This window comes from Dermacentor silvarum, chromosome 7 (genome assembly GCF_013339745.2).
Source record: "Dermacentor silvarum isolate Dsil-2018 chromosome 7, BIME_Dsil_1.4, whole genome shotgun sequence".
In the NCBI taxonomy this organism is placed as follows: domain Eukaryota; kingdom Metazoa; phylum Arthropoda; class Arachnida; order Ixodida; family Ixodidae; genus Dermacentor; species Dermacentor silvarum.
This window is the reverse complement of record NC_051160.1, coordinates 44394392-44410993: the sequence shown is the minus strand read 5'-3', so window position 1 is coordinate 44410993 and position 16602 is coordinate 44394392. Positions and strand designations below refer to the sequence as shown.

The 16602-nt window shown below is 48.1% G+C and overlaps 1 protein-coding gene across 2 annotated transcripts in view; it reads left to right on the top strand.

Annotated features, from left to right (window-relative positions):
* LOC119457968 (BTB/POZ domain-containing protein 6-B-like) overlaps nt 1-16602 on the top strand; it is a 43312-nt gene that overhangs the window by 1627 nt on the left and 25083 nt on the right. Inside the window, exons 1-3 of one of the 2 annotated variants that reach the window (XM_037719753.2) lie at nt 9544-10964; nt 14227-14289; nt 14671-14888. In XM_037719753.2, the coding sequence (XP_037575681.1) occupies nt 14284-14289; nt 14671-14888 (224 nt within the window). In that variant the 5' untranslated portion in view covers nt 9544-10964; nt 14227-14283. Of the gene's footprint in view, nt 1-9543; nt 10965-14226; nt 14290-14670; nt 14889-16602 lie in introns of those variants that run through there. The other variant, XM_037719752.2, reaches the window with a different exon arrangement.

Below are 16602 nucleotides of genomic sequence, written 5' to 3'. Positions count from 1 at the left end.
CAACCCGCTATGCTACTAAGATGCGCTGGTTCGGTACGCTAAATTTCATTTTTCTTTAATATGGTCGTGACCATCGTCGGTCTCTGCAATTATCCTTGCGAGTGATAGAGGACCAGGCTCGTGCATTTTTATTTAAATTATTCTGTGAACATCGAGCCTGCAAGCGCCACACTCCTTGACCCATATTATTCATGAAACTGAACCTGCTTCTGTATTTGTACGTGCGTGCGCCCTCTCGAGCCCTCTTTAAAGCCCTAAATAAGCGTTAACAAAGGGCCGCTCTTTCGAGAAAAGGTACTTAGGCCATATCCAACAAGTGAAATGTATGCGCGTGCATTTAAGGCCAATAAAGAGTTTCTGGAAGCGTCAACAATTGCGGAGAATTATAGAGCGACTTAAGAAGCGCTGCATGAATTACGTATTGTGGAAATATCCATGTACTGCAACGTAACGATCCTACGGTGTGTGCCTAAAATGCCCGCGATTGTGTTGCGACTTGTGGTGTGCCCTTGTATCGTGTGTCCTAGCTAACATTAGCCAAGCTGTTCAGCGAAAATATGGATTAAAAGAACACGGTGCACGATGAAATTAGAAGACATATGGTGATCTGTCATCACAGGTCTGATGACCGAATAACGTAGGTGCTAAAATCGAACCTTGCACAATGTTTTTCTTTTCATTTTAATTTTCGTTGAACAGTTGGCTAACGTTAGCTTGTACACCCTATATATACGGTATATGGTATTGTGCTATGTGCTTACCTGAACTACATGTGAACTGGAAGTGACAGCTTTATTGTTTACTTCATACAATCTGATCTTTTATTACTTGTGCAAATTGTGGGTCTTGCGAAGCACGATGTGCTAATTGGAACTTCCTGGGATTTATACTGACACGTATAGATGTTTATCTTTCACCGGTGGCCGCTTTCCACCGGCTAACAAATGTTAAACGTTATCGCTCGGCGCAGGACGCGCCTGTATCGGAAGTTTCTAGAACGTTATCAATGCTTCTTTCCATTGCCTGTTTTCACCGACGCTTATGTTATCTGATTGCATGACTGACGCGAATTGTCTAGAACTTTCTGGAAGACACGCGGGCATCAGGGATTAATCTAGAACCTTCGATGACTCAGGTATAAAAGCCGACGCGTTTCGCCGCTGATCAGATTTTCGACGATCGCCGACTGTGTTCGCCGCTATCGTTGTGCTTTGAGTGTAGCTTGCTTTTGTGGGCACAGGTTCGCCCAATAAACAACCAGTTTCGTCATACACAGTTTTGTGACTGTTTTCTCTACCGTCACTACTACGTGACATCTGGTGGAGGTGCTAGTTCGTTCATGCACCGAACGCCCCCGCAAAGCCGCGACCCAAGCCCGAAACCGGAGAACGAGACCAACGTCGCCAAGGACCAGCGAGCTAGCCGTAGGCAGCAAGGACTTGTGCCGGAGTTCGGACTTCTTCCCGAAAAGACCACTGCAATCAAGGCCAAGTCAACGACCAGAATGGCAGCACCAGCGTCCCCCATCCTGCTGCAGCAACCTCGGGAGCCACCGACTTTTCGTGGATCATCGGCTGAAGACCCTGAACCTGGCTTGAGACATACGAGAGGACCGCGACGTTCAACAAATGGAGCGACGACGACAAGCTGCGCCATGTGTATTTTTCATTAGATGATGCTGCTCGGACCTGGTTTGAGAACAGAGAGACCACCCTGGTGACTTGGGACCTATTTCGTGAGAACTTCATGAGGACTTTCACGAATGTCGTGCGAAAAGAAAGGGCCGAAGTTTTATTAGAAACCAGAGTGCAATTGCCGAACGAGAACATCGCAATCTTCACGGAGGAGATGACTCGCCTCTTCCGCCACGCCGACCCCGATATGTCAGAGGAAAAGAAAGTTCGGTTCTTGATGCGGGGCGTCAAAGAGCATCTATTCACTGGATTGATGCGCAACCCGCCCAAGACTGTGGCAGAATTTGTTTCGGAGGCCACAACCATCGAGAAGACCCTTGAAATGCGAGCCAGGCAATACAACCGCCGTGCACTGACAAACTACGCCGAAGCTCAAGCTCTAGGCGCCGGTGTAGGTTCAGCTCTAGGTTCAGCGATCACTAGAAGTGCCAGAAGTTCCGGTATCGCCTCAACCACAGCCGCAAGCGATGACCTACGCCGCCGTCGCCCGTCGTCAAGGCCCACCTCCGCGCTCGCGCCAGGGCCCCGTAACGCCGCAGTTCCGTCGTCCACCGCCGCCGCCGCCAGCACGCCCGCCCGTCGCCCAGCGCAGCTCCCAGCGGAAGACGGACATTTGGCGCGCCCCCGACCGCCGCCCGCTCTGCTATCACTGCGGGGAAGCCGGCCATGTCTACCGCCGATGCCCATACCGCGAGATGGGCCTACGAGGGTTCGCCGTCAACGCGCCACGTCCACAGCTTGGCGAGCGACCACGTGACATCGCCGACTACCTTACCGGAGCCCAGTGGCAACCACGACGGCCCTCACGCTCGCCGTCACCAGGCCGCTACATCTCGCCGCATCGCCGCCTGTATGCCGGCCCAACCCGGGGCCGATCTCCCAGCCCATACCCGGGAAACTAAAAGCAGCAACCGATGGAGGTGCGGTTGCTGTACGACGCAATGCCGAAGATCCTCCGCCGCCGACGACGACGACGATTCGCGAATCATCACGACGAGATATCAGCACGCCGCCTAGCAACAGCCTTGACAGCACATCGCCGCCGAACGAAGACCTTCCGACGCGACGTAGCAGCAGCAGAGCAAGCCGACGCAGCCGTGATCCGACGCCACGAATTAACCGCAACGCCAGACGCCGGTCTACCGATCTAGACGTGCTCATCGATGGTCATAACGTCACCGCTCTCGTCGACACTGGCGCCGACTATTCAGTTTTCAGTGGCGCGTTCGCCGCCAAGTTAAAGAAGGTGCAGACGGCCTGGCAAGGACCCGATATACGGACAGCGGGAGGTCACCTAATAACGCCGGCTGGAATCTGCACAGCGCGAGTCACGTTAAACAACCGCACTTACCCGGCGAGCTTCGTAATCCTGCAGCACTGCTCCAGGGACGTCATCCTAGGCATGGACTTTCTACACCAACATGGTGCAGTCATCGACTTAAGGTCCAAGTCGATAACGCTTTCAACACACAAAGCGATACCGCCGGATACATGCATCAGTTACCATGCCTTGAATGTGCTTGAAGAACAAGTCACCGTTCCGCCTCACTCCAGCGTAATGATTTCCGTCGGTACGGAAGTGCCTGCAGACATGGAGGGCGTCATCGAGGGCGATCATCACTTACTGCTGTACCGTGAAATTTGCGTCGCTAGAGGCATAGCTGAGCTACGTGCAGGGAAAGCAACGGTGATGCTCACGAACTTCAGCCCCGAATACAAGCACATTAACAAAGGCACCACGGTTGCCTACATCGACGAAATAGTACAAGCCAGCAGTGCTTTCGCCTTCACGGATTCCAGTGCACCCGCAACGACGACTATAATACCTGAAGCAACTTTCAACGTTAATCAGAACCTTCCCAGGCATAAGAAAGAACAACTAAAAGCTCTGCTCCTGCAATACAAGGATTGCTTCTCGTCGTCGTCAAAAGTTCGACAAACCCCTGTCGCCAAGCACCGAATCATAACCGACGAAAATGTCCGCCCACTGCGTCAGAGCCCGTACCGAGTTTCGGCACGCGAACGCGAGGCCATAAGGCAACAAGTCGACGAAATGCTACGTGACGACATCATCCAGCCGTCCAAGAGTCCGTGGGCGTCCCCCGTGGTGTTAGTGAAGAAGAAGGATGGAACCCTACGTTTCTGCGTCGATTATCGTCGCCTCAACAAGGTCACGAAGAAGGACGTATACCCCCTTCCACGGATTGACGACGCCTTGGATCGACTATACAACGCAAAGTATTTTTCGTCGATGGACCTCAAAACCGGCTACTGGCAAATCGAAGTCGACGAGAGGGACCGGGAGAAGACGGCCTTTATAACACCAGACGGACTGTTCGAGTTCAAGGTCATGCCGTTTGGTCTTTGCTCGGCACCTGCGACTTTCCAACGCGTCATGGATACAGTACTGGCAGGCTTGAAGTGGCAGACTTGCCTCGTCTATTTGGACGACGTCGTTGTGTTTGCCTCAAGCTTCGAAGAACACCTGCGGCGCCTTGAAACAGTTCTTCAAGCAATCAAAACCTCCGGACTCACGTTAAAGCCAGAAAAGTGCCGCTTCGCATATGAGGAGCTCTTGTTTTTGGGCCACGTCATCAACAAGTCTGGAGTGCGCCCCGACCCTCAGAAAACTGCGGCCATCTCCAACTTTCCTCTGCCCGCTGACAAGAAGGCAGTGCGTAGATTTCTGGGACTGTGCGCCTATTACAGGCGCTTCGTCAAGGATTTTGCACGGATCGCCGAGCCACTGACGTACCTCAGGAAGGCCGACGTCGAGTTCAAGTGGGAGATGCCGCAAATCGAAGCATTTGAAGAACTGAAGCGACGCCTACAATCGCCGCCCATCCTTGCGCATTTCGACGAAAATGCCGATACCGAAGTCCACACCGACGCAAGCGGCGTAGGACTCGGCACCGTGCTTGTGCAGAGGACTGATGGACTAGAAAGGGTTGTAAGTTACGCTAGCCGGTCGCTATCGAAGGCGGAAGCAAATTATTCCACAACAGAAAAGGAGTGCCTCGCCATCATCTGGGCTACATCAAAGTTTCGCCCCTACCTCTATGGCAGGCCCTTTAAAGTTGTGAGCGACCACCACGCCTTGTGTTGGCTAGCTAACTTGAAGGATCCTTCAGGTCGCCTCGCACGATGGAGTCTGAGACTTCAAGAATTCGACATCACCGTCGTTTACAAGTCCGGGCGAAAGCACTCTGACGCCGACTGCTTGTCTCGCGCCCCCGTCGAACCGCCGCCACAGGATGACCAGAATGACGACACTTTCTTGGGACCCATCAGTGCCGACGAATTCGCCGAACAACAGCGAGCCGACCCGGAACTAAGGAACCTTGTAGATTACCTGGAAGGCAAGACCGTCACTGTGCCGAAGGTGTTCAGGCGAGGATTGGCGTCGTTTTTCTTGCAAAACGACATTCTCCTAAAGAAGAACTTCTCGCCTCTCCGAGCCAACTACCTCCTCGTGGTACCCTCAGCATTGCGTCCAGAGGTTCTGCAAGCTCTCCATGACGACCCCAACGGCTGGACACCTCGGTTTTTCCCGCACGCTCGCAAGGATACAAGAAAAATACTACTGGCCTCGCCTCTCTGCCGACGTCGCCCATTACGTAAGGACATGCCGAGACTGTCAGCGACGCAAAACACCGCCGACAAGGCCAGCCGGACTTCTACAGCCGATCGAGCCACCTCGCCGACCGTTCCAGCAGATTGGGATGGACTTACTGGGGCCTTTTCCGACGTCGACGTCCGGGAATAAATGGATCGTCGTAGCTACGGACTACCTCACCCGCTACGCCGAAACAAAAGCCTTGCCCAAAGGCAGTGCCGCCGAGGTAGCCCGATTCTTCGTTGAGAACATCCTCCTGCGTCACGGTGCCCCAGAAGTCCTCATCACCGACAGAGGTACTGCCTTTACGGCAGAACTAACTCAAGCCATCCTGCGATACAGCCACACAAGCCATCGCCGGACCACCGCCTACCACCCGCAGACGAATGGCCTCACCGAGCGCCTAAATAAGACCATCGCCGACATGCTGGCAATGTACGTCGACGTCGAACACAAGACGTGGGATGCCATCCTTCCGTACGTGACCTTCGCATACAACACGGCCGTGCAAGAAACGACGCACATGGCGCCGTTCAACCTGGTCTACGGGAGGAACCCGGCAACGACGCTTGACGCCATGCTACCGGACGTCACCGACGAAGAAAATCTCGACGTTGCCACCTATTTGCAGCGTGCCGAAGAAGGTCGACAGCTCGCCCGCCTGCGCATCAAGAACCAGCAGAGGACCGACAGCCGACACTACAACCTTCGACGACGCTACGTCGAGTACCAGCCCGGAGACCGTGTTTGGGTCTGGACTCCGATACGCCGACGAGGACTTAGCGAAAAACTCTTACGTCGCTATTTCGGACCATATAAGATCATCCGACGTATTGGCGCACTGGACTATGAGGTCGTGCCAGACGGCATTTCGCAATCACAGCGGCGCCGCGCACGAGCCGAAGTCGTCCATGTGGTGCGTCTTAAGCCTTTCTACGCCCGCTGACGAACTTAGGTACTTTGTTACTTTATTTTTTTTCTTTATTACGCGTGGTTTTGTTTTCGCTTTCACATTTGTTTGTAGCATCGGGACGATGCTTTTTAAGGGGAGGGTATTGACACGTATAGATGTTTATCTTTCACCGGTGGCCGCTTTCCACCGGCTAACAAATGTTAAACGTTATCGCTCGGCGCAGGACGCGCCTGTATCGGAAGTTTCTAGAACGTTATCAATGCTTCTTTCCATTGCCTGTTTTCACCGACGCTTATGTTATCTGATTGCATGACTGACGCGAATTGTCTAGAACTTTCTGGAAGACACGCGGGCATCAGGGATTAATCTAGAACCTTCGATGACTCAGGTATAAAAGCCGACGCGTTTCGCCGCTGATCAGATTTTCGACGATCGCCGACTGTGTTCGCCGCTATCGTTGTGCTTTGAGTGTAGCTTGCTTTTGTGGGCACAGGTTCGCCCAATAAACAACCAGTTTCGTCATACACAGTTTTGTGACTGTTTTCTCTACCGTCACTACTACGTGACAATACGATAGTACTTTCTGACTGTTATTTTCATTTCATTTTATTATTCTCTCCCCCTTGTTTGTGTACTTGCTTGCTCGCTTGTTGGTTGGAGGTTATGTCATCATCATCATCATCATCATCATCAACATCATCAGCCTATATTTTATGTCCACTGCAGGACGAAGGCCTCTCCCTGCGATCTCCAATTACCCCTGTCTTGCGCTAGCGTATTCCAACTTGCGCCTGAAAATTTCCTAACTTCATCATCCTATCTGGTTTTCTGCCAACCTCGACTGCGCTTCCCTTCTCTTGGTATCCATTCTGTAACCCTAATGGTCCACCGGTTATCTATCCTACGCATTACATGGCCTGCCCAGCTCCATTTCTTCCGCTGAATGTCAACTAGAATATCGGCTATCCCCGTTTGTTCTCTGATCCACACCGCTCTCTTCCTGTCTCTTAACGTTAGTCCTAAGATTTTTCGTTCCATCGCTCTTTGTGCGGTCCTTGTTCTCGAGCTTCTTCGTTAACCTCCAAGTTTCTGCCCCATATGTTAGCATCGGTAGAATGCAATGATTGTACACTTTTCTTTTCAACGACAGTGGAAAGCTCCAAGTCAGGATTTGGTAATGCCTGCCGTATGCACTCCAACCCAATTTTATTCTTCTGTAAATTTCTTTCTCGTGATCAGGGTCCCCTGTGAGTCCCCTGTGATCAGGGTCCCCTCGATCAGCTAGAGGTAGCGACATCATTTTTCGCCAGCCTTCTCATCTTCTTGGTCACCTCGCCGCCCTCGCACTCTCAGTTGGCTACTTTGACCTTTATGATCCCTGTGAGAACTACGCTGGCCAAGAGCCACTCTCATGGCGCCGGCGCAAGTAAAACAAAATGCAACAGATCCACCCTGTCCTGTTGGAATCTATATACAGCGAAGCTTACGAGGCAGTTTTCACACGCACTTTCTCATACGGCTCAAAGATGCCCTGAACGAGGCGCTCTGCAACGCAATGCACCTTTGAACGCAACCAGCTTCATCATAGTTTTCGGCGCCATTTGTTTGGGTTACTTACCCGACCTCCCCTTGGAGGCGCGAAAGCGACCACACACGCGGTGGCCAGGCAGCACAACGCATGCGCAATGTCAGGCCATCTCCTCTGGTGCCCCCACACCCGTCTCATCGCGGCTCTTCGCGTAGCGGCCCCCTCGCCCTCTTCACTTTACGCAGAAATGGCGCGGGCGCCAGACAGAAGACGGGGACCACCTCGTCTGCCCTCCCTCGCCAGCTCGGGCGGCAAGATGAAGGAACCTCGTTGCTGCCTTTAGTTTTCGTCAGGATCGAGTCATAAAGTGGTATACTTTCCAGCACTAGCCGACCAGCGTTGAGCATTAAAACTTTTCCGACCTGGCAAGCCAGGTCGGAAAGGTCTTTAATTAGCCAGGTCAGGCAGGCGGCAGAGGCCAGTGGGGCCCTGGACTGAGAGGCTCCGACCACCCCTCCTTAATATCTTTTCCATTACAATAAAGTTTCTATTTTTTTCCGAGAGGTATAACGCATGATTAGATGCTTTACAGAATCACTAAGGAAGTCAGCATCATCTAAGGATACTTTTGGCGCTAACGGCCCTAGAATAAATGTCTGTCTCTAGTGTTCGCCATATAAACGAATATAATAGGCTAGGCCACTTGTGGCAGCCAAGCCATCGGGTGGCCTAGTTTTGCAGTAGGCTTATCGGAGTAAAGGAATGTGTAAAATTTTTGATAGGAATGTTCCAACTCTGGCGCCGGCCAGGGTTCGATTAAGAAAAATGGCGGTCCTGGGATAATGCTTATGTAGCCTCCCCCTCTCCTTTTCTCCTTTTGGCGGTTGCCTCACCCCACTGCTACACTGCTGGAATATTACCACTACACTACTAAAACATTCTTTACTGAAATTGAGCGCTGGCATCAGAGGGCATGAATCATTATACACGCTAAATCACTAAATACACAATAGACTAGTAATAAATTCAATACTTAAGGCAACACAAACACGATAAAGTGGGCAATAGACCAGATAAAAACTGCCAACTTTTAATACAAAACATATTTGAACTTGCCTTCGTTGAAAATAAGGCAAGCAAGGACGACACAAATGCGGCGCTGACGGATGCTTTTGGTAATCAGTTGATAAATAGATAATTTTTAAACAAAAATATTGTTTATAAGCGGGCTTAATATCAAAAGAACAACAAACTAGCGATGAAAAAAGAACATTTACATTTTTTTATTTACAGCTCAGTGTTTTATTAACATGAACGCTGTGAGACTACATATGGAACAAAATGATTGGAAACTTTTGTGAAGCGCAAACAGTCCTCTTTTAAAATGGCATCTTTCGCGCCTTCGCTTTGGGGAAATCAGGTGTAGTCTGTTCGAAAGATCGCGGAGGTCACTTTCAATGGACATCATAGCAAGCCAATTTAACTTGTCGTTCAGAAGGGTTGAAAAAAGGTGATTTTTTACCAGCGACAACTTGGAAAACGATCGATTGTTCTCACAGTTTGCCACGGGTATGGTAACATTCGCAAAGTAATGGAAAGGTTTGGAAACGCACTAACTTTCCTTTCGTGCAGCAACTTCATAATGCGCAGGGCATTCGTGTCTTCACACACAGATATTTGCAGAAAGCTCGCAAACTGAATGATCTCAGCTGAAAATGCTGGCTCCAAGACATTTTCATAGGCCTCAACCAACCTCTCAGCCCACTGTGCCAAATAAATCTGTCTCCCATCTCCTGTCAGCAATTGTAATAATGCGAACATTTCGCTGAGCTCAGAATAGGCAGCCTATCGCACTCGCAAAGCAGAGGTTTGACTGTCAAGTACAACATTGTAGGTCGCTACGATAAGCGTTTATCTACCTCGTAGCGCACTATCGCTTCTCCCGTATAAAAACGATACGTTTGCCCTCACCCTGATAACATTGAGGGGTACTCAGCGTGTGCGCTTTCGTCTCGAAGGAATGAAAGGTCGCCACGAACTAACAAAGCCTTCCAGAGAGCTCAGCAGACCTACAGCAGTTGAAATGTCTAAGCCTGGTTTGCAAAGCGCTGCGCTCGTTTTGGGAAAACCCTGCAAGATGTCAGTCTAGAAAATTGCATTGAGTGCAGTCTCTAGTTTTGTCACTTTCTTCAAGCGAGAGTGCGCTTAGTTCCGAGTGTCACCGTTTTCTTCCTCGTTCTTCGAGATAGCTTCAAGACAACACAAAACTGCATTGGAATTTTTCACAATGGCCTTACACAATTCGGCATGTCTTGACCACCTGGTTTCAGAAAGACTTCCCAGACAAAGTATTCACCAGTTGCATCCATGCTGTCCAAGAGATACTTCCATCGGTTAGGGGAGGAAACAAAGAACACGTATAATATCTAAGTTACACTAAAAAAATTTACTGCCATAAGGCAACTGTCAACACTACACGCGCCAATTAAGTTTACTGAATTATCAGCGCACTAAACGCAGACTGCCAATTCGTTCAGGTGTTTGAGCTGTTCGATTTGTGCTTGCAGTCCTTAGTATTTTCCAGACATTTTACTCGCGCTATCGTACGCTTGGCCCCTGCAATTGTCCACTTAGACGCCGTTTGTCGTCAGGAGGGACATCACGGTATCGCACAAATACAAGCTGGCGTGGGATCGGGACAAACCCAAGAAAGCGTTCCTGCAGCTTTGACATTTATACAGCATCATAAAACTGACCACTCATTAACGTGAGTAAGACCTCAAGTCAAATCAGCAATTAAAAAGAAGTATTTTGCCCGTTTCACTTCGTCAATGATACGATCTTTGACACCTATTGCCATATTCTCGATAAATTCATTCCAAATATCCTTTGACAGGGATGACGGGTGATCTTTGCCCTTGTTCCCATAGCGTTTGGTGTGTTCCTTCAGAAAAGGATCCAACTAGGCAATGAGCTCAAGGACTCCCATGTAATTGCCATTTCTCGGAGAACCAAAAACCTCCTCACTGCCGCTGAACGTTTGGCTGCGCTCAGTTAGAAGCTTAACTACTACGACTACAGGCTTCAACACCTCTCTCCAGTAAGCTATCTGAGTGACGGGATACTCAACCAGTTCCTCATCAATTGTGCAGCAAAAGTGGCAGCGGACAAGCCATGCTGCCACGCAGTTCCGGTGTTCGACACTGTTTTCACGTGAGCAAATCTTTTTTTATATAAAAAATACCGTGCGTGGTTAATGCATTTGGTTTGCTCGGAATCAGAAATAGTTTCCTCATGACGCAGTAAGCGGAGCCATTGGCCTTCGAATGCATTAACCAGACTCGCTCGGACACTCGCGCGAAAAGGTGAGGTGACAAATTGTTTCTGACTTTTGTATTTCGCAAGATGGAAAAGTCTTAAAAATGCAGTTGCCCTTTCTCAACGCATTCGCTCCAGGAAGCTTTCAGTAATAACATCCGGCCACTTCGCTGGGTCACATTGGAGAATCTCATACACAAACCCTTGCCGCTTGGGTGTCTGTAATCGTTTGTCGTCGTAAAAAGAAGCCAGCTTATCCGTCCTCTGGACGAACGCTTTGTGACTGGGAAGAGGATGATCCGAATTCGAACTACCTGGAAACAAACGAATGGGCTCTTGGAGTCTAGTTTGCTAGTGCTCGTCAGGACCAGCAGGTTTATCGGGGAGGCTTGGCGCCTGTTGATCAGCAGCGATTTCTACCTGATCTCTTGAGTTGGACATTTAATGCTTTGTTGTTTCTTTATTAGGTCCTTTGTTACTTGGGAGAGCTTACCTACTGGTTGCCTTGGTGCCTTGCCTCCCACTTCCATGGGAGGCTAGTCTACTAGCTTGAATACTTCTAAGCATGCAGTGAATAGCATTGGAGAGACTGGGTCTCCTTGACTAACCCCTGTCTTGATAGGTAATTTTGTACTTTTCTTGTGGAGAACCAATGTAGCTGTGGAATCTTTGTAGATATTTCCCGAGATATTCATGTATGTCTCCTGTACTCCTTGATTACACAATGACTCTATGACTGTTGTTATCTCTACTGAATTTAATGCCTTTTAATAATCTATGAAAGCCGTATAGAGGGGTTTAGTGTACTCCGCAGATTTCTTGATTACCTGTTTGATGACATGGATGTGATCCATTGCACAATATCCCTTCCTGAAGCCAGCCCGTCCTCTTGGTTGATTGAAGTGCTGCCCTCATTCTATTGGAAATTATATTGGTGAATATTTCCTACAATACTGAAAATCAAGCTAATGGGCCTATAATTTTTCAATTCTCTAACGTCTCCCTTGTTATGGATTAGTATAATGTTGGCATTTTTCCAGTTCTCTGGTACACTTGAAGTCGTGAGGCATAGCGTATAAAGGGCCACAAGCTTTTCAAGCAGGATATCTCTTCCGTCTTTTATTAAGTCGACTGTTATTCCATTTTCTCCAGCCGCTTTTCCTTCTTCTTTCTGGGGTTTTACGTGCCAAAACCAGTTCTGATTATGAGGCACGCCGTAGTGGAGGGCTCCGGATTAATTTTGACCACCTGGGGTTCTTTAACGTGCACTACAACGCAAGCACACGGGCGTTTTTGCATTTCGCCTCCATCGAAATGCGGCCGCCGCGGCCGGGATTCGATCCCGCGAGCCGCTTTTCCTTGGGTCATGTCTTGCAAGGCCCTTCTAACTTCATCGCTAGTCATAGTAGGGGCATCTGTATCCTGTTCATCACTACTTCGAATAAAAGTAGCTTGGCTGCTCTGGGTACTGTACATGCCAGTATAGAATTCTTCCGTTGCTTTTACTAAGTCATCTAAAATACTGATGATATTACCCTGCTTATTATTCAGTGCATACATCTTGCCTTGTCCTATGCCAGGTTTTCTTCTCAATGATTTTATGCTGCGTCCATATTTTACGGCTTACTCAATCTTTTCCACATTATAATTTCGAATATCCCTTACTTTCTTCATTACTTACTTCTCTAGTCACGATGATGAAGATATAGAATAGATTGATGAAGATGTTGAATACGCGATGAGAAAGGTGTAAACTCAGTAAACTGTAGACATGCGCGACTTCAAAGCAAAAGTGGGGAAAAAGCAGACTGTTGAACAAGCAATTGGCAAATACGGCATCCATTCTAGGAACACTAGAAGAGAGATGTTGGTAGAGTTCGCGGTAAGGAATAGGCTCCGAATAAAGAATCCCTTCTTCAGGAAGCGTCGCAACAGGAAGTGGATCTGGAAAAGCCCTAATGAAGGAAGAAGAAATGAAATAGATTTCATAATCTCTGCCGATCCCAGCATATTGCAGGATGTAGATGAGTTAGGTAGGGTAAACTATAGGGACCATAAGTTAGGGAGGTCTAGGATTTCTCTCAGTTTGAAGAGAGAAAGAGTAAAGTTATTCAAGAAACAGGCCAACCTAGACGCAGTAAGGATAAAAACAGACCAATTCAGGCTGGTGCTCGCCAACAAATATGTAGCTTTAGAACAGAAAGATGAAGACAACATAGACGTAATGAATGAAACCGCAACTAGGCTGATCTCTGAAGCAGCAATTGAAGTGGGAGGTAAGGCACCAAGGCAACAAGTAGGTAAGCTCTCCCAAGTAACAAATCACCTAAAGAAACGACAAATCGTGAAAGTGTCAAACTCAAGAGATCAAATAGAATTCGCTAAACTACCAAAACTGATCAACAAGAAGAAAGTAAGGAACATTCGAAATTATAACGTGGGAAAGATTGAGGAAGCCGTAAAATACGGACGCAACATGAAATCAGTGAAAAGAAAACTTGGTATAGGGAAAGGCAAGATGTATGCAGTGAAAGAAAAGCAGGGTAATTTCATCAGTACTTTCGATGACATAGTAAAAGCAGTGGAAGAATTCTATACTGACCTGTACAGTATCCAGAGCAACCAAGCTACTTCCATTCGGAGTAGTGAGACCAGGATACAAAGGTTCCTTCTATAACTAGCGATGAAGCTAGAAGGGCCATGCAAGGCATGACCCGGGGAAAGGCTGCTGGAGAAGATGGAATAACAGTCGACCTATTAAAATACGGAAGAGATATCATGTTTGAAAAGCTTGCGGCCCTTTATACGCAATTCCTCATGACTTCAAGTGTACCAGAGAACTGGAAGAATGCCAACATTATACTAGTCCATAAGAAGGGAGACGTTAAAAAATTGAAGAACCATAGGCCCATCAGCTTGCTTTCAGTACCGTATAAAATATTCACCACATTTATTTCCAATAGAATCAGGGCATCTCTGCGGATGGCTGTACCACATATAAAGTCTTCTCCAGGGTATCTGTGTTGTGGGTTTGTAGCTGTTCTCTCTGTTCCCTCGTGAACCGGCGGAACGCGATATCAAAACTGCGTTGTTTAACTGTTACCGGCTGAATATTATGGTAAGGGGCCCGTTTCACGGTGGCGACTGGTTTTTGCAGATTCACTGGACCTTCCCTCTCCGTTATATCGAGTGACAGCCGACGACTGGGACGACAATGCCTGTGAGTGTTTCCTTTTTTTTTGTAGACTTCCTATGTGCGTAACGCTAGCCTCTGTTGCAAAAAAAAGTATTTTGGGGTTATAATTCCCCGAGTCATTGCTGCAGCATGTGCGTCACACACGGCTGCATGCGTGTATTTGATGCCCCATTTTGAAACTGACACTAGAAGTGTGACACTAGAAGTGCGACTCCGCTCCGTTCCTGGCCGTCCACCTCTGCGGTGACCGGTATTCCGTAAACCACAACATGTATATCGAATAAGCGATTTGGACTGTCTCTTGTTTATGCAGCGAGAAACTTTACAGTGAAAGACACTTGCGTGGCTGCCAATTCAGATCAGTTTTGCAGAGACTCTTCTCAACGTTCCGACGTCGTCTTGCAGTTGAACTTGGAGAAATTCCTTCAAAGCGGCGATCACGCCGATGTGGAGTTCGTCGTGAAACCGGAAAAACTCGACATCTCGAAGACGTTCAAGGCCCACAAGCAATTACTGGCCTTAAGTAGCGAAATTTTCGAAGCCATGTTCTACGGTCAGCTTGCCGAAAAAGACAGCATCGTCATCACGGACCTCCACCCTGATGGATTCTACGGCCTCCTGAAGTGAGTACTTTGCAGCCGTGTTGATTCGCCGTCGTCGCAGGCATGACCTGGCTTTTACTGTCTTTCCGAATGTTGCACGGCCTCAGTCTAGCTAATTAGACCCGCGTGCATTGTTCGCCAAGAATAGGCGTGGCTTTTACCAAGCGCTTCAGCGCACCTGTTTTCTTAATTGTGATTCTTGTATAACGGTGGATCGCGTCCTCTTACAGCGATGCTGTTATTGCGTCTAAAAGCATTCAAAGACGTTATCTCTGCTTTGACGATATTCTAAAAAAATGTAATCATTCTAGAAATTTATCCAGGAAGTGGGAAAAATTTTAAGGGTCATATGCGGGCAAGTTTTGAAGTCTGTTGTTATATTGGAGGTAAATAAAGAATGTTAAGCTTTCCTTTTTGTCCTGTTAAGGGGCGTTACGCTGTTTCTTCACTACCCTGTAAGGACCAAAGACGCCAGCATTTTCACATTTGGACAAAACGACGGCCAGTCTATCGGTGATGTGCGCGGAAACATAGAAGTGTGTACGCTAATTTCGTGCTTTGGAAATAATAATACTAGCATTATCCAAATGTCCATGCATTTTACGAGGCTTGTAGTAGGTTTTTCTGGTGTCCTCGGTGAACTATATGCGGTACAGGTTGTTTATATTTCGTTTAACTAAGTAGCATGCTATCCGTGACTTGCGATAAATGCTCGGTTTGTGTAGGTTAATTACAGCCTGCGTACATAATTACGTATTCAATTGTTCCAGGGTGTAATGTTTTTCGCGTTAATAATGAGGTTTTACGTGCCAAAACCACTATCTGATTATGAGGCACGCCGCAGTGGGGGCCTCCGGATTAATTTCGTGCACCTGGGGTTCTTTAACGTGCACCTAAACACGGATGTTTTCTGCATTTCGCCCCCATCGAAATGCGGCCGCCGTGGCCGGGATTCGATCCCTCGACCTTGTGCTCAGCAGTCCAACACCATAACCACTGAGCAACCACGGCGGGTATGTTTCTTCGTTGTTTCCCATAATCTTAACAGAAGTCTACATGACACCGCGTTCGCATTTAGTGGAGAGAGAGAGAGAGAAACGAAGAGGGAAAGGTAGGGATAATAACCAAGGTCGTGCCCGGTTGGCTACCCTACACTTGGAGAGTGGAACTGCAGATTATCGTAAATGAAATGTCTAGGAATACTTTCAAGTTTGTAGCTTAATAAATTGCTTTGCAAAATAATAAGCCGTCACGCGTTATTTGGGTTTTGTAGCTGGTTTGCCTTGTTTACGCGGTCAACAAAACGAGGCACATTTTTATATTTGGTGAATACAAGGGGCAGGTTATAGGTGATTTGCAGGCACAGTTCAAAGCGTGTGTCTTAATTGAGGCTGTTGCGATAAATTACCTATGCAAGTGCTCTGGACTTATACGAGTGTTTCATACGAGCGGCGCGAAATTTAGTCCGCTGGCCTGGCATAACTGAACGAATTCCACTTATATCAAATTCAGCTTAAGTGTAGGGCACGCAGCGGCAAATGAGCATGTGAAGCTAAATACATGCAGGTGAAATACAGGATTGGTTAAAAATACTTGGCAAATACTCGACAGCATTATACGGCCAGTTTATATTTCGCGGAAATTTTGGCGTGCAAACCTTACGTGCAATGTGTCGCGAAACGTTAAGGTTTAATGGTTTAATAGACAATATGCGAAATGCGCGGCGCCATCTCGT